The 25,836-nt window shown below is 47.2% G+C and overlaps 1 protein-coding gene across 1 annotated transcript; it reads left to right on the top strand.

The window, feature by feature from the left end:
- Positions 1–843: 843 nt before the first annotated feature.
- On the top strand, positions 844–23,309 carry Lipg (lipase G, endothelial type). The gene is made up of 10 exons (XM_052742549.1): positions 844–1,002; positions 4,715–4,893; positions 6,475–6,654; positions 7,844–7,955; positions 13,338–13,559; positions 14,573–14,815; positions 15,432–15,552; positions 16,612–16,830; positions 19,455–19,559; positions 21,340–23,309. The coding sequence occupies exons 1-10, from the start codon at positions 906–908 to the stop codon at positions 21,359–21,361; spliced, it is 1,500 nt and encodes a 499-aa protein (XP_052598509.1). The 5' UTR covers positions 844–905; the 3' UTR covers positions 21,362–23,309.
- Positions 23,310–25,836: the final 2,527 nt, after the last annotated feature.

Genomic DNA, 25,836 nt, shown 5'->3' with positions numbered 1-25,836 from the left:
GGCCTTGAAGAAGTTGGGCGACTTGTCCGGAGTGTCGCAGCTAATAATGAAATGAGGTCTTTGAAGTGGGGTTTGTGTAACCCTAAAGAGCAGGCCCCAGGGCCCAGCCCCTGGATCTGACCAGCTTTTGTCCATCGCGCTGATTGCACCTGGGGGCAAAGCTGCAGGAGACAGAGAGATGGAACAAACGACCATGTGGCTTTTCCCCATCCCGACCCTCGGCCCCCGGCTGCGGAGAGACCATCCCAGCGCTGGCTGGCTTCCCACCTTGAAGAGAATTGACCTCCTGTCTCCAGAGATCTCTTCTCCAGGGGGAACATCATTTCGGGGTGGTGGTGGTGGGAAGTGTTCCTTTGTGGGATACTGCGGGCAGGCGGAGGATCTGGGGGTCCAGGAATAGGGGAGGAAGCAGGGGTGGCTAGAGTAGCAGCAGCCGGTGGACCCAGCCAGCGGTGTACTAGTCCATCCCTGCGGGCGTCCACGTGGTGGGTGTGTGGCCCTTTCATTCAAACTTTGGGGAGTTCTGGGTTTGGCGTCAGAGGTATAACCAATCAGCATTCCGAGACGGGAATAAATTATGCAAATAACCATCTGGCGATGGGTCAGATGACTCGAATACTTTAAAAAAGTACCTCTCCTGGAGCTCGCAGTGTGACAGCGGCGAGCCCCGGCTTCACCGAGGCTCCGGGAGAGGACCGGTCGGGCTGGGCAGCGTGTCCTTCCACCGGCTTCTTTTCCCCCTCGCCGCGCGCCGCGCTACCAACCTACCAGGTTCTCCTCCAGCTGTCCAGCCCATCACTTTCTTGCCGAGACCAGGCTGCCCATTTCTAGGCTCGGGGGGCTTTAGTGGCTTAAAAAGAAAAACAAAAAAACCTGTTTGAGAGGAGGGGGCGTGGCAGAGAAGGATGCGAAACCGGGTTCTCCTGCTCTACTTCTGGAGCGTCTATTGTTGCTTCGCGGCGGGAAGTCTCGAAAACTTACGTCCCCAGGGGTCGCTGCGAGGTAATGTGCATTTATTTTTTCCTACTCTTCTCCCCACTTCTTTCCTGCGCTGCGCCCTCGCAAGTCCTGCGGACCCTTCTTCAGGGCTTCCATGTCCCAACGAAACCCTTTCCCACTGCGCTGTGTTCTCCTCGGTGTCGGAAGCCACTTGTCTTGGCGCTTCGGACGAGAGCACCCGCTAGCAAGCCATCCTGGAGGCCGCCTGCGAGCAGGGAGGGTGCGTGGGCTAGAATCCTTTCTCTTGCTTCCTCCCACTTCCATTAATCAGCGCTGTCCGGCTAGCCGAGCTAGCTGCCTTCCAGTCTCGCTTAAATTATACCACGTTTTAAACCTTGTCTTATCTTTGGAGGCTGGAGAGGCCAGAAAATTCTTCGAGCTCTAACTTCCGGTGCCTCCCCCCCCCCCCCCGCTCCCCCCTTCATTAACGCTTAGGTGTTTTGGAAGTTAAGGTGGCGGCGGCGTGGCGGGCTTCGGATGGATAAGTGCGTTAGGGGACATCTGGCTTGTAACTTTCTCCCCAAACAATCTTCCCTCCTCTGCCCATTCCTCCATTCTCCCCCTTCCTTCTAGCATCCTTTTTCCTCTTCTTTGGTTCTGACACTTTCACTGGAGGCAATCTGCCCTTGGTGGAGTGAGGGTGGGGTCATCCAGAGCCAGCATGGGCTGGTTAAGCAGTGGAGGGCCCCAGAGCACTTAAACCAAGGTCTATCATTTCATTTAGTCTGCAGAACAGCGCGCCAGAAGCTACGAGCCCATGTTAGTTTATGGGCACGTGGGAGCTTAAGTTGGAAGGAACGGGAAAAACCTACCTTCTCCTGGCTTGTTTCCAACTTGAGTGTTAGCTAGAAGCGAGACTTGGGGTATGTGGCATCTTTTCCTGAAGAATGCTAACGTGTCTGTGGTTCTGGTTATTTAGGTGGTGGTGCCATTCATTTGAAAAGTACTGCTGCATTCTAGTACCAGGGACTCTCGATAGTGGGGAAAGACTGCGAGGAAGAGACTAGATGGCAGTCCTTAACCTTGCAGGACCTAATCTCAGCAGTGGGAACTAATAAAAGTATGTAAATGGTACTCAGAACGAGGCAGGAAAGTGAAGCTGAGGAGGGAGTCTTGAAGCGCTGCTGAGGGCGGTACCTTTTAATTTGTGGTCTGGGAGAACCTTATTCTAGAACTTGACCCCTCAGCAAGGAGCTGAGACAATGAACCACAAAGACATCTGGGCGAAAAACAATCACAAAGGCCCAGAAGCCAAAGTGACCCTGTCCTTAAACAGTAGGAACCAAGCCGCGGGATCAGAGCAAGCCAGATGCCAGGGTGGCCCTCCTTGTCTATGTGTGAATTTAGCCTCGGCTCCCTCTTAGGAGGCTAAGAGCTGCCTTTTCTCCTAACCCACCCCATCTGCTCTCCGTGAGAATGGCTGTCCAGGTTGGAGAACTGAACTGGTAATGTCTGTACCTCAAATTTCTGCCAGTTAGGGATTTAATTTCATGACAGCTAATCTGTGTTCTGATCATGTGTCTTTGGGGGCCTTTTTCTGGATTTTATCCCTCTTACATCTGGCATATGTCCCCAGCCCCCTGTATCTGCTTGTCCCATCTCATCACCACCCTCTCCATAGCTGTGGTTTCTCTGTCCAATTCTCCCTTTTCCTCCTTTTTTTTTTGGGGGGGGGAGGAGGGGGGCAGTGTCTCATGTAGCCCTGACTGGGTTCAAACTCACTCTGCAGCTGAGGTTGACCTTGAATAAGCATGGGTCACCACAGCTGGTTTACAGGGTACTGGGGATCAAACTCCGTGTTTTGTGCATGCTAGGCAAGCACTCAACTGACGGAGCTACTTCCTAGCTCCCTCGTGTGTCTTTTCAAAACTGGAGATTAAATCTGTGGCTTTAAGTGTGTACTCAAAGCACTCTACTATAGAGTGACGTCCCTAGCCCCTTACAACTATTATTACTTACTAGTATTTAAAACTTTGAAACCAGGACGAGCTAAGTTACTCAGACTTGCCTTCAGTTCATTCTGTAGCTCAGGCAGACGTAGCACCTATCTTCAATCTTCCTGCCCTCAGTCTTCACGGTAGCTAGGATTACAGCCTTGTGCCCACCAGAACTGGCTTTTCCTTCTGTTCTGAACTCTTGGGTAAATAAAGCTCCTGGATGTTCATTTGGTATCTCCCTGTGACTTCTGGGTAACAGGAGAGTACACTCTTTCCCCTAATCCGTTATCAAGAGAGGCTTACTAGGATGATTGGATGAGAGACAGTGGGGATCAGTTAGAGATTATCTTAAATGACAGGGCCTACCTGGGGTCACATGGCCATAGTGCCATTAGGGCTATGTCCCAGGGGCAAGAAAAGGTCGCACTGTATGTAACAGGGAACTGGAAGGGGCAGCTTTGCTGTTGTGAGGAATTTTCCCATGGCTTCAGCTATTTGAATAACAAACTGGTGCCTGTTGCAAAGAGCCCTGGGACTGTCTAAGGTCTTTGAAGTAAGCATTGGATCAAAATGGGAATGCCAGGGAAAGCGGCTTGTACAGTGGGTCAATACCCTTTTACCTCGAATTGCAAAATCTCAAAACTTCGAAGTTTGCTGGGAGGCTGTATGGGAGGAACCTGACCTTACATGCTCTCAACTCATCTGGTGGCCAACCCTGGTAGAAAGCTATTTGTAATATCTGCATTTTTTTTTCTCTGTAGAACGTGAGTTGCCCTATGTTTCTCTGCAGAGATATTAGTGCCTTTGACCCAGGGGGGATACCCCAGACTCTACTGGGGCTGTCTTGTAATATGTGGCATGTTCCACAATGCTTGCCTTCTCCCTCTGATGTCACTGTCTCTCTCTGTCACCGCCTGCCCATCCCCCAGCCTTGCTATAAAGCCCAGGTTGGCTTGGAATTCACTATGTCACCCATGCTGGTCTCAAACTTGGTAGTAGTTCTCTTGTTTCAGCCTCTCAGGTGCTGGGATTGTAGGGTATAGGTGTGAGCCACCAGGCCTGTGAGAGAGAGAAAGAGAGACAGAGAGACAGAGAGAGAGAGAGAGACAGAGAGACGGGGAGAGAGAGAGAGAGAGAGAGAGAGAGAGAGAGAGAGAGAGAGAGAGAGAGAGAGAGAGAGAGAGAGAGAGCGCGCATGAACTCAGACTTACCTGGAACTCTCTCTCTAGCCCATGCTAGCCTAGAATTTACATCATCTTCCCTCTATCTAGCTCTGCCTCAAGAGTGCTGGTATTACAGCCTTGCCATAAAGATTTTTTTTTTACATATGAAAATTCCTAAATTCTTGGCTTAACTAGTCTTAAGTGTTCCATGAAAAGAGAACCCACACTCCAAAGGTAGGGATTTGAGGGAGAGAAGAAAGAAAGGGAAAATCAGTTTGGCAGGGAAAAATAAAGTAGGAAAGATAGCTACTTATTTCTGAGCAACAGAATTTAGTTCAAATGACTAATTAATACTCACCGAGGATAGTTGAGAGATCGGATTTACAGTAACTTCAGTTCTTTTCATTGCTGCTTCATACTGTAATTTTGCTACTGTTATGAATCGTAATGTAAATATCTGACCCACAGATTGAGAACTGCTGCCTAAGAAGGCGAAGAGGAAACACTCAGTAGTTGTAAAAACCTAAAACCCAAATGACAAGTAATTTGCTCAAGATTGAACTAGAAGTCACTTCCCCAGCCACCGGGAGTATTTATGCTGTTCTTCCTCCCCAGATGAATATAAACCCACTGGAGTACCAGCTACTGTCAAACCCTCTGTGGCTTTTAACGTCCGCACTTCTAAGGACCCAGAACATGAAGGGTGCCATATCTCCCTTGGTGACAACCAACTCTTGGAAGACTGTGGCTTCAACATGACAGCCAAAACCTTTTTCGTCATTCATGGATGGACGGTGAGCCCAGGAGGGGGCTCTGCTGCTTTTTATAAGATTTGATTCCTTTTGTTTTGGTCAATTAAAAAGAATAGTGGTGCTTCCAGATTCCAAACCCTCTCTCTCCCGCCTTTCCTTGTGGGCTGCTTGTATTTCAGACAGCTGTGAAGAATGTAATGGGCGCTTCTCAGAGGGGGCAATCCGGACTCAGCAGGGTGGCATTTAGTGCTGGCACGCAATGGGCTTTCAGAAAGTGGTTCTCCTGAGGCCGGCAGCCCAACTCCCTTAGCTCTGAAGGAGCTCTAATTATACTTAATTACATTGGCCAACCACTGCCTGGAGGGGGCCCATCCTGCTCTAAGAGCAGAGCTGAGCTGAAGCAACCTAACAGGCTGGGAGAATCTGAGGGGCCAGCTGGCCCGGCTGGCTGGGTTCTATTGGCATGCTGCCCTCCTGTTTGCATAGAGATGGCCCCGTTTAAAGGCACTGGGGCTCTTTATGTGCCCTAGCTGAGCAATTTCCATTGAAAGGCCCATGACAAACTTCAACAAAAAAGGGCTTTAACACTCAGCTTCAGAAACTCTTGGCCAGCAAGGGATTTGTTCATTCACAGAATGACAGTCTGTAGGAAAATGGCACTATTAAGTGAGCAGGTTTCTGCCTGACTAATTGGGAGGGGACGTTCTTCCTCTTAATGATGAGAAATTCATATCCGTTACATTCTTGCTGGGTCTTTAGATCTACCGTCAACAGCTGGGGTCGGGCTTGGGAGTTGGGAAGGTTGGAGTCTACCTTCCTATTGTGAATGAAGGGATGACTGAGGGCCTGTCTGTCTGTCTTCATCCCCCAGGACACAAGCGGAATTGCACATTTGAATTTCTCCAGGGTCCTCCTGTCAAAATGCAAATACTAACTGCTTGCAAGCTTACAAATGGGGAGCATTCCAGAAAGTTCTTTTGTAATGTGTTTGGAACTTGGAATGGTGGTTTCCCATAGAAGCAAGTTGTAAATAGTGTTTGGGTTCCCAGGCTAAGCACAGAAATCTATTTATTTGATAATGTACGTGTGGATAGGTTTACAACCGCTTCTAGTTACCATGTATAATGTTGTTTCTGTGGGAAAATGTGTTCTGAGTTCTAATTTGGGATTCCAGGGGTGGATTTTTCTTACGCTGGGGTCAAGAGGATGGCAGGGATGGGTTGTGGGAAGCGGTCATTTGTTAACTTGGTGTCTGCCTAAGTGACAGTGTGTTTCTAAGGGAGGAGCTAATTCTCCAAGGCAACCTTCTCTAACTCCTTGAAGGATGGACCAGGCCACTTGCTGGCTGTGACAGGGATTCAGACTAACCTCAGGCCATTGTTGCCACCAATACCCATGTAATAGACAGTAGGGTAATGTAGCATAACACACGAGCTGTGAAAAATTTGATGGGGCACTGGAGACGTGAAGAACCCCAGGGAAAGAAAGCATTAAGCCTTTCTGCCTTTGGCTGACTTGCGCACAGGAGAGTCTACATTTCCTTAGCAGCCACTGTGAAGGACCGGTCAGATGAGGTCCAGAAGGAGCATTCAAAGAAAAATAATCTTCCCGTTTTCTTTGCAGATGAGTGGTATGTGGGAAAAATGGCTGTATAATCTTGTGTCAGCCCTGCAGACAAGAGAGAAAGATGCTAATGTGGTGGTGGTTGATTGGTTGCCCCTGGCTCACCAGCTGTACATAGATGCTGTCAGTCACATCAGCATGGTGGGACAAAGAGTGGCTGGGATGCTTAACTGGTTGCAGGTAAGCAGAGACGAAAGGGAGCCTCCTTTCATTAGGTTTTCTTTCCCCATTTCATTTCTGAAGGTAAGCTTGCATTTTCTTAGGAAATGCAGAGCACATGTCGTTACTGTGAACTTCAAGTATGATCAAAATCTCTAGCATTACAATTTTTGCTAAACTTAAGCAGTGCATGAACTACTTCAAAGCCTGTTTCAGAGCCTTTTAATGATTGATAGATCTCTGGATTTTTCTGTTACTTTATTTGCTGTAAAAAGAAAAATTGTCTTGTGGGAGATTAGTTCCCGACCTTAGAAGCGGATGCCCTTAGGGTAGATGAGAAGGGCCAGGAGCCAGGGCTGGTTTTCCATCTGAAGGAGCCACAGACCGCTGCTCTTGCCTTTGGAGGGTGGCTGTGGGTAGGCATGCAAGGAGGCTGCTTCACAGAGACCATCCACTGCGTTGTTTAAAACAGTGTGTGTAAAACAGATCTTGAGGTCTTGATTTACTTTTTATAAGTTAACCATTTTCCTGAGCCGAGTAGACCTAACAGGCAGGAAGGACAAGGGGTCTCCTGGCAAAGTGACTCTAGATGTTGAGCATTTCCAGCCTGACTTTCCTTTCACCGGGGCATCTTCTGACTCCTGGCAGAATCCTGGGCAAGATTTTCTTGTGTTTACTGAGCTAAGGGTCAAAGCCCCACCTCAGCACCCCTCCTCCCCGTGCCAGCTGAGTACTCTGGAAGGGGACACTGCTCCAACCGTGGGAGCACAGGTTGCTTAAGGTGAGGAGTCAGAAGCTTCTGGGGTTACAGTAGAGGTCAAAGACCGGCAGGGAGCAGGTCACTGTGGTCATGGCTGGCACTTTGGTCTGCTGACGGTACGGTGTCTTTTGACCTCTACATTGATTCATCTGTGTCCTCTGAATACTGCCCCAAAGAAAGGAAACCTTGTAGGAGAGCTTGCAGGGGAAAGCTTAGGCATGCCTCCTGCAGTCCTGTCTCCCCCACTACTCTCTTGGCATTCAAATGCCACCAAGTCCTTGAGAACTCCCTCCATCCATATTGCATGTCAGTAACCCTGGGGATGCTACAAAGAGTCTATGTCTGTGACCCCTGTGGCCCTTCTCTTACGATGGACACGTTGAATTGTTGGTGGCCCTGGAGACTCAGCACTGCACTCTTCGACTCACATTCTTTGATGACTTGTTGCAGGAGAAGGAAGAGTTTTCTCTTGGGAACGTTCACTTGATTGGCTACAGCCTTGGAGCACACGTGGCTGGATACGTTGGCAACTTTGTGAAAGGGACAGTGGGCAGAATAACCGGTAAGGTCTGCTTCCACCGTGTGTATGTAAGAGTCGTGTTAGCCAGGCCTTTCAGATTTACTCCTGAAATTCAAGGTGGGAACATGGCTTGGAAACCACTGGTCTAGTCCAAGAGGTGAGGTCACAGGCAAAAGTGAGTCAGCTTGCTCAGGGGCAGATAACTAAGAATGAAGGAGCAGAGGCCAAAAGGTAGCCTTGGCTTCTACGCTTCTGAGTGTTCACTTTTGGTTCACCCATGAGATTCCAGATGTGAGTGGTAGAGTTTGGTTTGAATACTGCCTCTGGTTTGCAGTTCATTAACCAATAGCTTCTTTCCAGTGTTAAGGTTGCATCTTTATCGTGTGACAGTTACCGTTTAGAATGAGTGGTTGGATTTTATAATTAAAGACTTTTCTGATATTGCTATCCAGGAACTCAACAGAAATTTTTTTTTTTCTTCTGTATTGGAAATTTCATCATAGTGAATTTTTAATGCCTGTATTTGGACTAAATTATTTAATAATTATAAAAAAATGTCAAAGATCCTTTATCCATTTTTGGGATCTTTAGGTACACAAGAGAGCTTCCTCTACACAAAATTGTTGATAAATTTGTTGCCCTGACTTTTTTTTTCCTTCCAGCATTCTTTAAAGGCATTCACCCTACCTAGCTCCCCTTCCATCCCTAATATACTAAGAATGATGGCTTATATTGCTTTCTGTTGCTATCACTGAATGGCACAGATTGGATAAGTTATGATGCATAGGAGGCTTTTTTGGCTTCCTGGCATCTTTTTGCTGCATGATAACATTATGGGGGGTATCACATGATCAGATAGAACAAGCATGCTCGCTTAGGTCATTCTTTTTCTTATAAAATGCATCATGTTGGGAACACCACCTTGATGACTTTATCTAATGTTAATTATCTCTTAAACATCTCACCTCCAAATACCATTCACACTTGGATTTGGGATTACTTTTCCTGTCTATGAATTTTTTAGGGAGGATATATTTAAGCCATAGTCAGAGAGCATCTAGAAGAAAAGGTGTGACCACTGTCTTTCCCTGTAGTTCTTTTATTTTAAAATAGGACTCAGGTGGAAAGGAGTCTAATAGGTGTGCACACACAGAGTCAATAGGTACATACACAGAGATTAATAGATATTCACACAGAGTCTAATAGGTGTGCATACACAGATTAATAAGTGTGCCCACACAGAATTAATTGGTACACACATAGAGTCTAATAGGTGTACACACACAGAAATTAATAGGTATACACACAGAGTCTAATAGGTGTGCACACAGAGATTAATAGGTACACACACACACAGACATATGCATTCAAACTCTTTTAGAGCCAATGTTCCATCCAGCATAGCTTGAGATCCATTCTTCCTAAATTGTAGTGTGCTGGGCTTTGAATTGTCCAAAGGAGGTGGTGATTGTGTGGTCATTCTCTAGTGTTCCAGAGCCAGGACAGCTGGGTGCAGATTGCAGCACTCATGTGGTCTCTACCAGGGTCAAGGTCCAATATGTCCCTGGTAACAAGGACAAACCAAAGATTTTGCTTTTCCTTGTTTCCAGTCTGAAGTAAGATAGGGCTAATCTAGAGAACTTTCCAGTTCGTTTTGCTTGTTTAGGTGGTAGCTGCTGAGGAGAGGGCCTCTTGTCTGTGGTCAGCTGAGGAGCTGGAAGAATGTTAATCAATGTCACATGCAGTAGCCCTCATGTCCTGACAGCAGGCCCTTCCCTCCCAGATCTCTGTGGAGCAGAGGTCTGGCCAGTTGCTTACCCCACGCTGTTGTAGGTGTCTGATGGAGGTAGGCTGTCTCTATTCTTCTTTATGCTTTATTCTCATGAGAACCTGAGTGATAAGAGCTTGGAGACCACAGCTTGGGTGTGGTCCTCAGGGAGTGATGCCACCGTGGAGAGGCCACAGGGGTCCTTAGCTTGGGGCCTATTAGAGATCTGAGTCCCAGTCTTGCTTGGCTAGAGGGTGTGGGGTTTGCTTGCCGCAGATATCTTCGGAAGGCAATCTGGTGCTGTAGGGAAGAGGTCATGCATTCCTTACTGAACTTGTGTCTAGATGGTTATGAGCAATAAGCAAGCGGGTGGATTCCTTCAAGAAATATGAGTGAGGTACATTCTGTGCAGGCTATAGGACAGGCACTATTTAATGTCCAATCCTATAGTTATGAGCAATAAGCAAGCGGGTGGATTCCTTTAAGAAGTATGAGTGAAGTACATTCTGTGCAGACTGTAGGATAGATGCTATTTCATTCAACCCTCAAGCACATGGTGCTTCCTCCGTGCTGTCTCTAAGCCACACAGTAACCTTGCAGCTTTCACAGTTGGGGGAAGGAGGCCCGGATGATTAAACAATGAACCCAATATCTTGCACACTCTAAGAAGCAGGTCTGGGATTCAGTCCAGGTTACTAGGTTGCAGGGCCTGCCCTTAGCTACTATCTAGCAGTACAGATAAAATATATAATTAAAAAGTCGATTATGTCACTTTTCTCCTGAGCTTGTGGGCCAGGGATGTGTGTCACACAGTCCGAGCAGGGAGCTGGGTAGGTGAAGGCCCCACACTGGCCTGCGAGGCCCCCTCAGCTGGCGGCATTCCTCCAGAACAGCTCTGTTTCCATGGAGCTGCCCGTCTGGTGGGGACCTTTGTTTGTACCCAGCACAGAGCCCCTCTCTTGTATTGGGTGCAAAGCATAGCGTTCCCTTCTTCTTCTTCTTCTTCTTCTTCTTCTTCTTCTTCTTCTTCTTCTTCTTCTTCTTCTTCTTCTTCTTCTTCTTCTTCTTCTTCTCTCTTTTCCTCTTCAGTGCACATGGTGAGAGGCAGGGGGACGCCTCTATGTCATACTATGGCTCTTGCAGTCTCTCCAGTAGGTCATTGTGGGCTATTCTGGAAGGGCACACTATCATGCCATCTTTCTTTTAGTCCTGGTTAGGGTTGAGCCCTAAGTAGCCCGGGATCCCTTTCTGCCATGGTCACCCATAAAATCATCCAAACTTCTGTAACTTTCTGGTTTTAGCCTCCACCTGTTTCCAGGGGTAATAAGCTCTGGTTTATCCACTCAACACGTAAAGCTGCTGCCTTTGTCCTAAAGTTACCCTCTCACGTGCATCGCTGCGAACTCACTGCTTCTTGGTGCAGCATCTGGGGAACATGGTTCTGTTACCTATTGCCTCCTTCTAAGACACAGACTTGCCGGGTAGTGTGACGTTTGCTTTAATCCCAGCAGAAACAGGGATCTCTAAGTTCAAGACCAGTGTGGTTTACATTGTGAGTTCTAGAACAGTGTGGGACATGCAACTGGACAGACTCAGGCCCCTGCTCCACAGAGAGGTTGGAGGGAAGGGCCTGCTTTTGAGACACGAGGGCTGCTGCATGTGGCACCGATTAGCATTCTGCCAGCTCCCCAGGCCCTTGTCTCAACAATTCAAAACAAAATAAACAAAACACAACAAAATGACATAGTTCTTGGCCATATTGCCTCCAGGCCTTGGTGTCTCTAGACTGGGGGTCTCTCAGTCTGGGAAGTGACATTATGTGGGTCCGTGGGGATTTGAGGTGTGTGTGTGTGTGTGTGTGTGTGTGTGTGTGTGTGTGTGTGTGTGTGTGTCAGGGCCATGTGACACATTTTAGGATGTTTAGCTGTATTTCTGGCCTGTTCTCAGTAGATGCTGTTAGTTCTCTTACTCACAAGTGCCATAAACAAAAATTTCTCCCCAAATCACCAAATGTGTCTTGAGGACCTAAACACTCTCAGTGCCCAACATTTGTCTTAGACAAAACAGGGCCCATCCTGTGTACATCTTATTTCTTTTCTTTTTTAAAAATAATTTATTTATTTTTAATTTTTCTGGGCATTGATGTTTTAACTGCATGTATGTCTGTGTGAGGGTGTTGGATCCCCAGAACTGGAGTTACAGATAGTTGTGAGCTGCCATGTGGGTGCTGGGAATTGAACCCAGGTCTTCTGGGAGAGCAGCCAGTGTTCTCAACCTCTGAGCCATCTCTGCAGCCCCTACATCTTATTTCTTAACTCTTTCTATATCCTTTTTGTGTGTCGGTAGAGCAAAGAGCCTTCCTGGTTGGGATAAATCCAGTTTGTATAATTATAGCTTGATAATAAATATAGACAAATTCTTTTTTTTTTTTTTTTTTTTTTGGTTTTTCGAGACAGGGTTTCTCTGTGTAGCTTTGCGCCTTTCCTGGAACTCGCTTTGGAGACCAGGCTGGCCTCGAACTCACAGAGATCCGCCTGGCTCTGCCTCCCGAGTGCTGGGATCAAAGGCGTGAGCCACCACCGCCCGGCGACAAATTCTTAATCTCTTAATTTTTCACACAAATGAATTGAGGCCTGAGGTTACACTTCATATATGATCCTGAAGAATAGGAAAAAGTGTCAATGTCTGGTCCACAAGCCACTGACTTATAGGATCCCTTGGAGAACCAATCTACATTTTTGTGTGTGTGCCAGCCCCGGGGGCCAGGGACTCAGAAATCTATACTTATGCTTTGAGGGCCTGTTCATTATTTCTTTCTTTAAAACAATGTTTTCATATTTGTATAGTCCAGAATGAATAGACAATGTTAAGTCTCACACTGCTATGTATACTTGACCAGTTCCCTCCCCACCTGCTCTCCTGATGCATCCGCACGAAGATGATTCCTAGCTTGGGAGTCCTTTCAGTGTGTTTTAGAGCTACCTGGTGGAATCCAAGTTTATAACACGCTCCTTCATATGATCTGAGCAGTCCAGAGTGGGAGAACCAGCTTTCAGGTTCAGCACGGAAGGTGGGGAGGCGGAAAGTCTTTCTCACTGTGGCTGCAAAACAGAAGGCATGGTGAAGTCTGGAGTGTGGGTTCACACCATGTTGAGATCAGAGATGCCTTTCTCATCTGTACCTGGGCCTGGGCCCTGGCCTGACTCATAATTAAAGGCAGGGGAAGTATGAGTCCAAATATAAACCATCCAGTTTGGGGCAAATAGAGTTCTTCTGTGGAAGGTGCCTAGGGGCGATGACTGGGATGTATGACTTAGGTCAGGAGCCGAGTTTATTCTAGAACTGCTTTAGTTCTCACTCCTGTGGTTCCCCAGGGCTGACAGCAGGGTAAATCTTGTGGTCAGTATACTGGGCTGGCTGAGGCACAGGGGCTTCAGAAAAAAAACATGCTGATTCTGTGATTATAGGACTTAATTTTAGTGATGACATCTTGGGTCAACCACATAGGGATTCCGTATTTTTTATTTCCAGTATCTGGATTTGGCTGCTGGGCTCAGAGAGCATCTTCATTTCGCATACTCCATACTTGGACTCTAAGTCAAGACTCAATGCCTTGATGCTTCTCACTAAGCCTACCTTGCCTTTCTTTGCTGCAGGTCTGGATCCTGCAGGACCCATGTTTGAAGGGGCGGATTTCCACAAGCGGCTCTCTCCTGATGACGCAGACTTTGTGGATGTCCTGCACACCTACACTCTCTCCTTCGGCTTGAGCATTGGAATTCGGATGCCCGTGGGTCACATTGACATCTATCCCAACGGTGGTGACTTCCAGCCGGGCTGTGGATTCAATGATGTTTTGGGATCTATTGCATATGGAAGTGAGTTTGTACTTGATCTGCCTTGTGTCTGACTCACTCTCTCCATCCTCTAAGTCAGCCAGAACTGTGAATACAACCAACACAGTTCAATTCATCATTCGTATCTCTTCCCACAGAAGTTGTATGCTGAGTCATACAACTTGCCTGTTAGCATTCACCTGCTTGCTCATGCTTTCAAGTCACAATTGTTATTGATTATTTTGTTTTTCCAGACAGGGTTTCTCTGTGTAGGTTTTGGTGCCTGTCCTGGATCTCACTCTGTAGACCAGGCTAGCCTTGAACTCTGCCTCCCAAGTGCTGGGATTAAAGGGGTGCGCCACTGCCACCCAACCCAATTTTTTTTTCTTGAGACAGGATCTCACTATGTAGCTCCAGCTGGCCTGGAACTTGATATGTAAACCAGGCTGGACTTGAACTTACAGAGTTCTGCCTCCCACTGCCTCCTGAGTGCTGGGATTAAAGACATGTGCCATCATGCCCAGCTTTCATTTCTGGTGTTTCTACCCAGATAAATGTTAGGACTTAGTGACTCTACCACACGGCTGCCCTTTCACACTCTATTTTACTCTTTTTTCTTTTCTTTTTTTCATTTTTTGAGGCAGGGTCTCTCTCTCTAGTCTCTGCCGTACTGGAGTTTGCTATGTAGAATAGGCTGGCCTCGAACTCACAGAGGTCCTTCTATCTCTGCCTGGGAATGCTGGCAGTAAAGGTGTGTGCCACCACTCCTGGCCATCTATTTTACTCTTAGTGTATGAACTCTCTTTTCTCCAATTCTCTGAGTATATTAGCATTGCCTTCCCTTACAGAGTAGACAGTTAGACGGCCGGAATGGTCTTAAATTCCTCGGTGTGTTAATAAGAGCTTGGAATGCCACTGAGCCTATGTTAATAATCACACACCACCAGCCTCAATAAACCTATCCCGGATGAGGTATACAGCGACTACTGACTGAGTGGTGGGATCATCCGGAAGTGGTTCATCCCCGTGTGTTCTCTGTCTCCCTGTTTCCCCAGCAATCACAGAGGCGGCGAAGTGTGAGCACGAGCGAGCCGTAGACCTCTTTGTTGATTCTCTGCTGAATCAGGACAAGCCGAGCTTTGCCTTCCAATGCACAGACCCTAACCGCTTCAAAAAGGGGATCTGTCTGAGCTGCCGGAAGAACCGTTGCAATAACATTGGCTACAATGCTAAGAAGATGAGGAAGAAGAGGAATAGCAAAATGTACTTAAAAACCCGGGCTGGCATGCCTTTCAGAGGTAACTGACCTTCAGGCTCCCAGGTGCCCCTTGGTCTTTTCCTTCCTTTATACTTTCTTGCAGAATAGGCCATGTAGCAGCCCAGGACCTGTGGTCTATGTAGCAAGTTATTAAAAATCAGATCACGTTGTGCGTGCCCTAGTAAAGTGGTTCCTTTAGAAATCCAGGGTAAGGACCCCTTTTGTGATGCGAATACTACCCCATAAATATCGGTATCAATATCTCAGCGTACTCTGCTCATGTTCAACAGCTGGGAAGCAAATTGCACAGAAGACAGAAGCAGTGGTGTTTACTTCTATAACCTGTTTATGATATTTTGTGAGACAGTATTTTATGTATGAAGACCTTGAGACCCAGAGAGGTCTATACCTTGGTCCTTCATCTAGTGTCACACAGTAGAAAATAAATAGTCCCAAGTCCCCAAACATCTGGCCCCCACCCCCAGGTTCAGGGCACTTCTTCATTGATTTCCCATGCTCTCAGGTAGAATAAGACCAGAGCCCAGCTAAGGCTAGATGGGTCCAACAGGATTTTTGTTTCTAAAATCCAGTGTGCTGTGTGACTTTTGAGATGACAAGCAAGGCTCACAAAGGTCTTTGTTCTGTTGTCCATACAGTTTACCATTATCAGATGAAAGTCCACATCTTCAGCTACAAGAACAGTGGAGACATCCAGCCCACCTTCTACATGACCCTGTACGGCAGTAACGCAGACTCCCCGAATCTGCCTTTGGAAGTGTAAGTGTGAACATTCTTTGCAACTCTGGTTCAGGATGGAGAACTAGGTAGTCTGAGAATGAGAGAGTGAGGAAGAAGTATGGGAGAGTCAGGTCGGCTTGCCCAGGGGAGGAGCTGGGTGGTTCTAGCTGGCATCTATATCTCCTCTTTCCTCTCTTCTGCTGTGTGTTCTCCTTCAAGTCCTTGACTCAGAGGGTTTCAGGGAGGGAAGCTCCCAAGATGAATCAGCTGCATGCGAAACTGCTGGATCAGCTGCACAGAAACGGCTGTTTCATCTCAGGCAACGCCTGACACCCGAGGCTTTAGGGACTCGGGAACTCGACGAACGTCATCCCTGGAACTTCTGTAGTGATCATCTGTGGGAGGGGTGCATGGAGGTCTGGAGAGGTTTGTTGAGTTCCCACCAGGCACAAAGCATCCTGCCAAGTGATGTTGTCATGGTGAAATGACAGAAAAATCAGAGTCAGGTGTGGCGGTGCAGCCTGGATCCCAGCACTTGGGGAGGCTGTGGCAGGAGAATTGTGAGTTCTGGGACAGCCTGAGAAATGCAGTGAGATCCTGTCAACAAACAGATGATAAGGAATAGAAAAGGAAGGGAGGGAGAAAGAAGAAGGCCACTGGAGGCATGCTTGTATGGGCTCAAGGTCTTGCTGGGAGACAAGGATTGAACATCCACAATTGCTAGCATGATGGGCAAGGCAGGGATGGGAGAGGAGGCAGGAAGAGGGGAAGGAAGAAGGGAGGGAGGAAGGGAGACTGCCGCCTCCGGGCTGAGCATCGGCAAGCATGCTTGTGTCGGGAAGGTGAATTTGTGTCTTCTCTTTTCTGCTCTTCCTTGGCACTGTCTCTTAGGAATTAGTGGCACAGAGGGATAGCTGCTCAGGAATGGTTTTGATAAGAAGTTAGGCGCTTTGGGCAAAGTTATCTGTCAGCGTAGAGCACAACTCAGCTTCCTGGGTGGTCCTTTGAAGTGGGGATATGGAGGGCATGAGGTGGGCGGATTGTGCCAGTTTCCCGAGGTGGGAGGGGAATGAGATGAGCTTCTCTCTCACCTTGCAGAGTGGAGAAGATCGAGCTGAATGCCACCAACACCTTCCTGGTCTACACTGAGGAGGACTTGGGTGATCTCTTGAAGATCAGACTTGCCTGGGAGGGGGTATCTCATTCCTGGTACAACCTGTGGAATGAGTTTCGCAGCTACCTGTCTCAACCCAGCAACCCCTCAAGGGAGCTGCACATCCGAAGAATTCGTGTCAAGTCTGGGGAAACGCAGAGAAAGTAAGTGTTCCTTTCCTTCTTGGTCTTTGTGAGAGGCGGGTACAAGGTCCTTCTGCGTTTCTTCCTTTGTATGAGTAATATCCAGAGCCCTCTGCCACCAGCTAAACTTCAACTATTTTTGCAAGGACTGTTACTCCCAGACTTCTGGAAACTGTGGTATGTCCATCTTACGTCCTGACCACAGCCCTCTGGGGAGGGGTGGGAAGGGACTGTGTGCAGTTCAGTGCTTGTTCTGTTTGCCAAGTCTTGTACTGGCCCAGAGGAAGAGGTCTTTCCCCTGGACGCAGATCTCTGCGTGTGCTGTGTTGAGGGGCAAGTTGGAGCATCTGGACGCACAGGTGAAGCCTTCCACAAGACTACCCTTCCAGAGCCCACTTCTCAGAGCACTGTCTCCTCCAGCGGCTCTGAATCATGCTGTTCAGTTGGGGTTGTGGCTTCCACCAGCCAAGAGCTCCCCATGCTCTGCCAGCTGGCAGCCTTTCATTCCTTTGAACCCCAAACTGGGAGATCCAGACCTTTATAGATCAACTCTTGTTACTGTGCCCTAACTCTGCCAAGGAGGGCTCAAAGCCAGTGAGGCTCTGGAGGCCTTCCTCACGAGGGGAGTGTTTTCTTCCTGGACCTCTGCAGTGACCACCATCAGCGGGACGAAGCAGCCCTCAACCTTTCTGTCTTTTCCGCTGACATTTGTCCCCATGATAATTCTTCCTGTGGCTTGTTTGTGTCTACTGCCCGTGGCCAGGCTGGCAGCAGTGGGAGTGAATTGACACTTTGGAACTTTTCCTAGAGTATCTAGTCTAGGAACCTGTGACTTGGGGATTTTTCTATCGAGGAACTGTTAGAACCTAGTCTGTGATCTCTGTAATTGTACCTGTGTTACTCCCCTGCTCTCCTAACTGCAGCCTGAGCCGAGAGGTGTGATAGCAGAAACACAATCCTCATTATAAAATATCTCAGATGTAGTGAACACTCGTTAAATCACCATTGAGACTTAACAAATATAAGCAATTTCCCCAACTGTGTTCCGATAGGTTTCAAAAGCCAAAGATCAGGGAAGCATTTGCAATCAGCTCTGTGTCCTTCCTCTGCCCACAGCTTCCCTTCTTCCAAACCAGACAGAATGAAAACTTTGCATTAATTAACTAATGGGAATGTGCTTCCTTCCTTTATGTTTCTATGCCTGTTAGCACCTTTGTTTAAACCCATTAGCAGTATGCAGGATTGTTTTAGATGCGTCTAGATTTCCCATGACTGGGCACACTGCTTCATGAGCTGCTTTTGAACATCCAGATGTCTGTGAAATGTATCCGCTAACTTTAGCTGTAGTCTGTTGATGGTTAACTCTCCGGAGTGGTTGGACTAGTTTTCCTTCTCTGCCCTAGCACCATGGTTTCCCTCTTTTGCTTCCTGTCCCACGGTGGGACACTGCTGCCATTCGGGTGGCAGCAGGCCGTCTGGCACTGTGTGAATTTGTGTTTTCTGATTGTGAGTGAGGTAAGCTATCTTTTTGCAGGTTTATAAACATGTAGGTCCGAAGGTGCTTAAACTCCCCAGGAAAGGTCTAGAATATGACTTTTTCCCTGCCTCGGCATCGGGGTGAGGTGTCCTCCACAGTGTTGGCCATCAGTGTGGCAATCACGTCACCAAGGCTGTGTGGTACAGCCACAAGCTATTGCTTCCCACAAACTATTGTGAAATGGTGATTAGCAGGCCTTTGATTCTTCCTATGCTTTTGGTTGTCCATGAACTGAACCTTTTTTGTTTTTTTTAAAGATTTAATTTAAAAACTTTAAAGTGTGTGTGTGTGTGTGTATGTGTGTGTGTGTGTGTGTGTGTGTGTGTATACGTAGGTATACCTGAGTGCAGGTACCCACAGAAGAGGATATCTGGTTCTCTGGAGCTGGAGTTATAGGTGGTGGTGAGCCGTTTGGCCTGGGTGCTGAGAACAGAGTTCTGGGCCTCTGCATGTGCAGTTTGTACTGTTAACTGCTGAGTTGTCTCTCCAGCCCAAACCTTTGATTTTTGACTTGTAGTTGAGTTCCAAGAACTCTTGTCAATGGATAGTTCACAGTAGTGTCTTATAGGGACCTTGAGCATGGTGGTGAGGCTGACCCTTGATCTCAAAACCCCCCAAACAGTTTCCAGCAGCATAGCCTATTGTAAAGTAGAACAAAACCTTCATTTTAAAGTTCATGTTGTAAGCAACGACAATTACCAAAGTAACATTCACATAAAGATACGCCTTTGTGCTAAGGTCCAGGGTGGTCAGCTTCATGGGGGCTTTGGCAGGGATGGGAGCTTCCAAGAGGTCATGGCCCCAAATGGCAGGCAGCCTTTTGGGAAGATAGAGAAGAAAAGCAGGAAATGTGTGATCGAGGCTGCGTAAGATTGCATCATAAAGCAAGGTACATGCTGCAGTCCTGCATCAGAGATGGTCAGTCCTGCATCAGGGACAGGCAGTCCTGCATCAGGGATGGGCAGTCCTGCATCAGGTATGGGCAGTTCTGAAGGCTCTGGAGTGGATATAACATGCTGGAAGTTTCTCTTTCCCTTTCCCATTTATGTTGAATCCAGAAAGCACTGTCTAGAGTTTTGGATACAACAGTGGTTTCTTTTTCTCTTAGAATGATGTTTTGTGCCCAAGACCCTAAGAAGACTGGCATCTCTCCTGGCCAAGAGCTGTGGTTTCACAAGTGTCGGGATGGCTGGAGAATGAAAAATGAAACCAGGTAACACGCAAATGGCCAGTGACATCCCTCATTAACAAAACCCACCTGGTGGAGGGTGGGAGACAAGCACCTACGTGAAAATATTAGGGGACGTGCATGTCCCTCTGTCCCGTGCTCTGTCTCGCCTAGAGGCGCTCACTGTGCGTGTTCATAGCCCCCAGCATCGCTGTCTGTTTCCCCTCATCTTAGGTTGGTGCTTCCTCCGTAGTGAGCAGGGCTGGGGCGAAGTCTAGTTTCCCAGATTCCTTCTGCCCCCGGGCTGCAGTAGGCAGTAGGGTGGGAGGCAAGATAGTTAGATTTTTATTAGATTTTCTGGAAACCAGGTTGGTATGAGCAAAGGTTAGTGCCCCTAGTTGTCCCCACTGTGAGGTACAGATGGCTTGTGTGTACAGCCAAGTGAGATGACATCGAGGCTGACTGTCTTGTGGGGTATCACATTGCTAGGTGTGGAACTACATGGTTTCAGGTGGAGGAAGGCCCAGGTCATGGTGTGTGGCAATGGGATCCTCGGTGGAGCCCGTCTTATGCCATCTAAGCCAAAGCACCTTTTTAGGATGCAGCAGGCTGTCTCTTTAGCCGCTCTCCCCTCCTGCCCCTTGTCTTCAGCAGAGGACTGGCTGATAGTCCTGCTGGGGAATGCTGGGTGTGCAGTATGTGCCCACCTGCACCCAGTGGCTTACAGACTTATCGACAATCTCAGGAGGCAGGCGTTACTGTCCCTGTGGACATGGAGAAAACTGAGGCGTGGGACAGTGAAGTCTCTTTCCCAGGATTCCCTAGTGGGTGATGATGGGTCGTTTTGCGTTAAAGCCTGCTCCTTGCAGTAGAGACGTTGCACCTGCTCAGATGAAGCACCCCGCCTCTGTTTAGGTACTGATTATCGAGCAAGCTGTTTGCAGGGATCCCCTGTGATTAAACGTCTGCCCACCCAGTGGGCCTGACTGCACCCCCAGCTGACTTGGCTTCTGTTAAGGAACATCAGCAGACCCCAAGCTTAGTAATCACAGACTTGTGAGGTCTGAAGACTGCCCCCCTCCATTAAGTGCAGGCTCATTTGATCTTCCTCTATCATTATCTTAATTCTTTTTGTTTGTATTTAAATTTACCTCTTTCAAAGTGCTCCTGTGTACATTAATTTCATTGATAGATTGCATACCCTGGAAGGAATTACGTAAGGGATGAGGCGCTTCTTTTTCTGTTCTAGAATGTTCTAATTTATGTAACTTGGCTCATATTTTTTCTTTTTGGGAAACAAGTCAGCCCCTCATTTCCCCTCTAAGGCACAGAAAACAATAGGAATCCAAGTAATAAAGGGACACAAGGAAGTCATGGCATCCTTAGAGCCATGCAGTGCCATCAGGCTTCTCTCTTCTGGCATGAACCTGTTCACCAATAAGGAGACTGAAGTTCAGAGAGCTCCTGTAGTTGAGAACAGGATTCCGGTCTCTTGACCCAATTGTCCCCTTCCTGCCAGAGGAGGATCTGGTGTACTTCTAGATAAAGGCAAAGACGCTTGATAGTCCTCCTCACTTGTGTGTTTGTGTTGGGCAAAGCACATGAATGCATTGAGTGTGACAAGTGTACCTACCAGCCCAGACAGGCTCCCACGGGTGCTTCTCATAGGGGATCTTTCCATTGTTCCTAGAGGCAAATCAGTAACATGGCTTGTCCATGTGCAGAACACTCAGTCTTGGTTCACGTCTCAATAGATATACCTTGGTACGGCTTTGTCCATTGGCTGGCGAGTGAGCTAACACCATATTCACGTGGTTCCTTCCAGTCCTTTTGTGGAGCTGGCCTGAGGGCCCAGGAAGTCCTGAAGCCCGAATCCACCCACACCCCACTGTCCACGCACATGGAGGAAAGTTACCGCTGAAGACTCACTTGATGGAAGACCTCAGCCTTGATGCTGGAGCCCCGGGAGGATTTACTTGCTGGGCTCACCTTGTTTCCACTGACAACTGTGACTTCTCCCAGACAGGCCTGTGCCCTGCTGAAGTTCCAGCTGATGACTCTAACTCCAGACTTCTCTTGACCCCTCAGGAAGCTGTGTGAGCACTGGAATGTCCAGAGCCCTGGTGCACTCTGGGCCACTCTTACTGTTGCTAGGTGAGCCCTGGCTTTGACCAACCGCAGGGAACACAGGCTCTGAAGTGGCTCTGTGTGGAAGGCTGGCAGATGCTTGGCCTCACTGAACCTTAGTGACAAGTCTTTCCCTCAAGAGCTGACTCATATACCACAGCGACAGACCTGTTACCTAGAGAAGGGACAAAATAGATCAGGCTGATGCTAATGCCCTACTGTTCTCCCAGACTGATGGATCCTGGTTCTATCTTGGGTATTCCATCATGCTTCCTAGCTCATCTTCTGAAACTCACACTGTTGGCATTTCTCTTTTTGCATCATTCATACTTGGATTAAGCAAACGTTCATTGGGCACTTCAACTATTTAGCACAGGGAAATAGACACACGACTCAACCTTTGCGTTTGGAGCCGATGGGATCAGGATCTCTCCCTCAGGTTCACTGGCTCATGAGTATGTGTGTGCTTAAAGACAGACAGGGCTGAGGGGAGAGCTACAGGCTGAAAGGGCTGGCTGGGGCTCTGAGGTTTTCATGTGTCATTTTCTCTAAGGGCCGTGCTTGATCACTATTAGAGCAGTAAGCAGAAAATCATGCATGGTGGCCCCAGGGGTGGAGCAAAGTCTCTGCTGTTTAGGGAGCTTGACAGTAGTGTGTGTGTTCTACATACCTGCTGTGCAGAAACCAGCTGCCACGGACAGAGCTTGCATTAAGGTTTGATGTGTCTTCTATGTAATAGCTTGCTTTTATATCAGTGCCGTCTCTGCGTTAAGCTCCTGGAAAGAAGCCTCCTGTTCTAGATCTTAATGTGAACCAATAAATGTGACACCCGAGACACCCTTCTGCAGTCTCTAGACAGCTTGCACGTGCGTCACCTAATCAGAGTGCAAGGAGCAGGACAGCTGTTATTATTCTTGTCTTCTGAAATCAAGGCTTAGGGAAATTCAGCCACCTGCTTAGACATAGATGTATCAAGGTGGTGGTGGGGCCATGCTGAGGACCCAGTGAGGTTTCCTGAAGGCAAAGTTCAGGAAAGCCTTTCTGCAGCTCCATGAAGATGTCTGTGACTATTTCCCATCAGTCTGTTCCTGATGTGATAAGCAGTGAATTATTTTTCATAGCTATCCATAAAATCCAAACCCTTTCATTAATAAACAATCAGAACACCCGAGGAAGGGGTTGAGTTTTTATGGGTGAGCTGTCAGCTGGGGTGAGAGAGCAATCACTCTCTGTATTCAGTTTTAATGCACATTCTTCGTACTCCACCAAATTTGTATCGCTGTTTAATGCCAAACTCTTGAAGACATAACAGAAACAGTCGAACCTTAACTCGGAGTGCTCTCTCTAGCCATGGGGTGCTACTGCAATTGCTTTCTTGCCAAAGTGGAGCTTGTTATTGGCCAAGCATCCTGGTGGCTTCCAGCTCCTGTGTTTAGTGATGGAAGTGTGGAGAACTGAATCCTCTGTGAGTTGTGTGTTTATCTATTTGACTTGAAGTCATGTTTGTATATCTGATGCTTTTTTAAAAATGCTTAGACCACTATTTATTTCTTAAGTGTATATAATGTATAAAGACAAATATATGACTAGTTTTTACTTTAAGATTAACCCATTTCAAGATTTAAAAAAAGTTTAATAGTAAAATAATAAAAACTATACAACTCTTAATTGTCTGGTAACTCATTTCTTAAAATTGGAAACAATATGGCTGCCCAGATGTTGGACTTCATACATAATTACTTTAATATAAGATATATTCTCTATTTGATGGTCATTGTTAGCAGGAAGTGGACAACTTCTTTCAGTAATGGATGGGAAGAAACGTTATCTGAATTGCAGCAAGAAGACCTGGGGTGGACTCTTTTTTTTTTTTTTCTATTCGAAACAGGGTTTCTTTGTATAACAGCCTTGGCTATCTTGGAACTCACTTTGTAGACCAGGCTGGCCTCGAACTCACAGAGATCCACTTGGCTCTGCCTCCCGAGTGCTGGGATTAAAGGAGAGTGCCACCGCCACCCGGCTGAAGGTGGACGTTTTTAAGAACAGGGAGGTGGTGGGACATCAGAGGACAGTTGTGAGCACATAAATTTGTTTGTATGGGCTCAGATGACAGTGTCATAAACTGGGCGGAGCTGATTTCTCTACTGCACTGGAGTCCTGCTGGGACAAGAGAGGATCAGACCCGTGGTTTTTCGCTGAGCTCCCCATAGTGTGATCTGTTCATCCCCACAGCCCAGGGTGTCTCCCTCCAGGTCCCCTTCCAGCAATGGGAAGGTGAGAGAAGGAGGAGCTTTCTCCGGGCTGACTGACAGCTGTCTGAGTCACACAGCAACAGGGGAGGCGGGGGAATCTGCTTCTGTTCAGGATTCCCTCAGGCCCAACGGAAAGCCCAGTGGCTGGATAGAAAAAGGAAATTGGATATTGCCATCTGATTACCAGAAATTAATTGCTCTCCCCTGGAGGCAGGGGATAAACCAAGGTGCCATTTAAATTATTCAGTCTTGTAGTCAAATTTTAGTATACAAATTGTTTATTCATGTTCATTTTTTTTTTTAAGTTAAAGATAGGGTCTTGGTGTATCTCCTAAGCTGGTCTTGAACTCACTGCTCAGTATGTATCCCAGGACTTTAAGTTTAGGTAGATTATATAAATTTGACTTTATCTCTAGTCTTAAATGTTAAAACACTTTAAAAACATTTTTAAAAACATTAACAAGATAGTTACAATTGACTTACTTTACATGCCAGGAATATAGTGTTACGTTAATACCACCAAAAACAAAGGTGAATGGTGAGCCCAATAGATTGTTCCTCAATTTACTCTCCTGTGTCTATAATTGATTTTTGTTGTTTGTCTCCCTGTATAGCCCAGGCTGACTTAGAACTCATTCTGTGACACAGGTTGCCTTCGAACAAGAGATCCTCTTCCCCAGTCTCCAAGTGCTACAATTACAGGCATGTATCTTCATACTTAAAAGCGCAACCATAATTGATAACAAATCCTGAGTCTGTTCAATCCAGGTTTAAAGTTGGCAGTAGTTTTCAAAAACACATTTGTGCAGTAAAAGCAGCCATGGACACCCCTATAAGCTGCCGACCAATGCCTTGAGGTTCTTACCTTGAAGGAACGGCAAGGATATGTATGAGTGGTCCCTAAAGAGATGCTTGATGACTTATTTGCTGCAACAGCTCCCAGAGGCATGGACAGTGTGTACGGTGGTTTAGGATAGCTCTTCACATTGTACTATGGTGTCTTCCACAGTAGCATGGTGGCATGTTAAGGTATCTTGCCCTTCAGGATCAGGGCCAGTTACGTGACCAGCATCAACTGAAGGTGCATAGCCCCAGACTTCCATTAATCCAGGCCTTTCCTTGAACTGCACATTCATGTTCTTCCAGCAATAGCGCAGTGGCACGTTTTCTCGTTACAAAGTCATCTTTAGAGGAAATGGACAAGTCAATTATGATCTGAGTATGCTAAGTGCCCAGGCTGGAGAATCACACAAGAGACGAAGGATTAATGCAAAATTCCAAAACTCCAGCCACCACCATATCAGCATCATCTTGGTCATAAATCTGGTCATCCCATAGCGTGAGCTCCTGTGGTACACAGTGCATGCTACAGATTGGTGCTCTTATTTGTACAGAGTGTTCATCTGGTCCAGTGCCATATTTATCCTAATCTTGGGTTCAGAGAATAGGCTGACCTTCTTACTACCTTTGATCTGAAACATCAAAGCAATTTCAGAAGCAGCTTCAGGAGGATCCAGTCCCATGCCAGGTGCAGCACCAGCCATTGGCTCAGAAGACCGAGGCAGTCAGCTGGGAACTGCTGCCCAATGGCTATGATGGTAGGAGAAGTCACAGGCTCGTTTGTGGCTGATTTGGACACAAACCTTTGTTTTTTAAATGGTCTTCATGAGAGCCTCTTGGCACATGAGCAACAATACTTTGAGAGATTCTCCTGTCCTTGAGGAGTGAAACAATCCCACTTTATCCTAGAAGAAGGCAATCCCATATCAGTTGAGTCCCAACAGCGAAAGGAACCACCTACCAATGCTCGTGATAACAGTCTACCTGTCAAGTCCAGATGTTGGCACAGTCCCAGAAAACTTCATTTCATTTTTTTTTTTTTTTTTGGTTTTTCGAGACAGGGTTTCTCTGTGTAGCTTTGCGCCTTTCCTGGATCTCACTCT

The sequence above is a fragment of the Peromyscus californicus genome, unplaced genomic scaffold (genome assembly GCF_007827085.1).
Source record: "Peromyscus californicus insignis strain IS unplaced genomic scaffold, ASM782708v3 Scaffold_17__1_contigs__length_78620276, whole genome shotgun sequence".
Lineage (NCBI taxonomy): Eukaryota > Metazoa > Chordata > Mammalia > Rodentia > Cricetidae > Peromyscus > Peromyscus californicus.
Note: the sequence above shows the minus strand (reverse complement) of the source record. Positions and strands in the feature narration are given on the sequence as shown.

Coding starts and splice junctions, on each gene's coding strand:
- Lipg (XM_052742549.1), top strand. CDS start 906: ATGCGAAACCGGGTTCTCCTGCTCTACTTCTGGAGCGTCTATTGTTGC. Junction 14,816..15,431: donor GGCTGGCATGCCTTTCAGAG/GTAACTGACCTT, acceptor TTGTCCATACAG/TTTACCATTATCAGATGAAA. Junction 19,560..21,339: donor AGAATGAAAAATGAAACCAG/GTAACACGCAAA, acceptor GGTTCCTTCCAG/TCCTTTTGTGGAGCTGGCCT.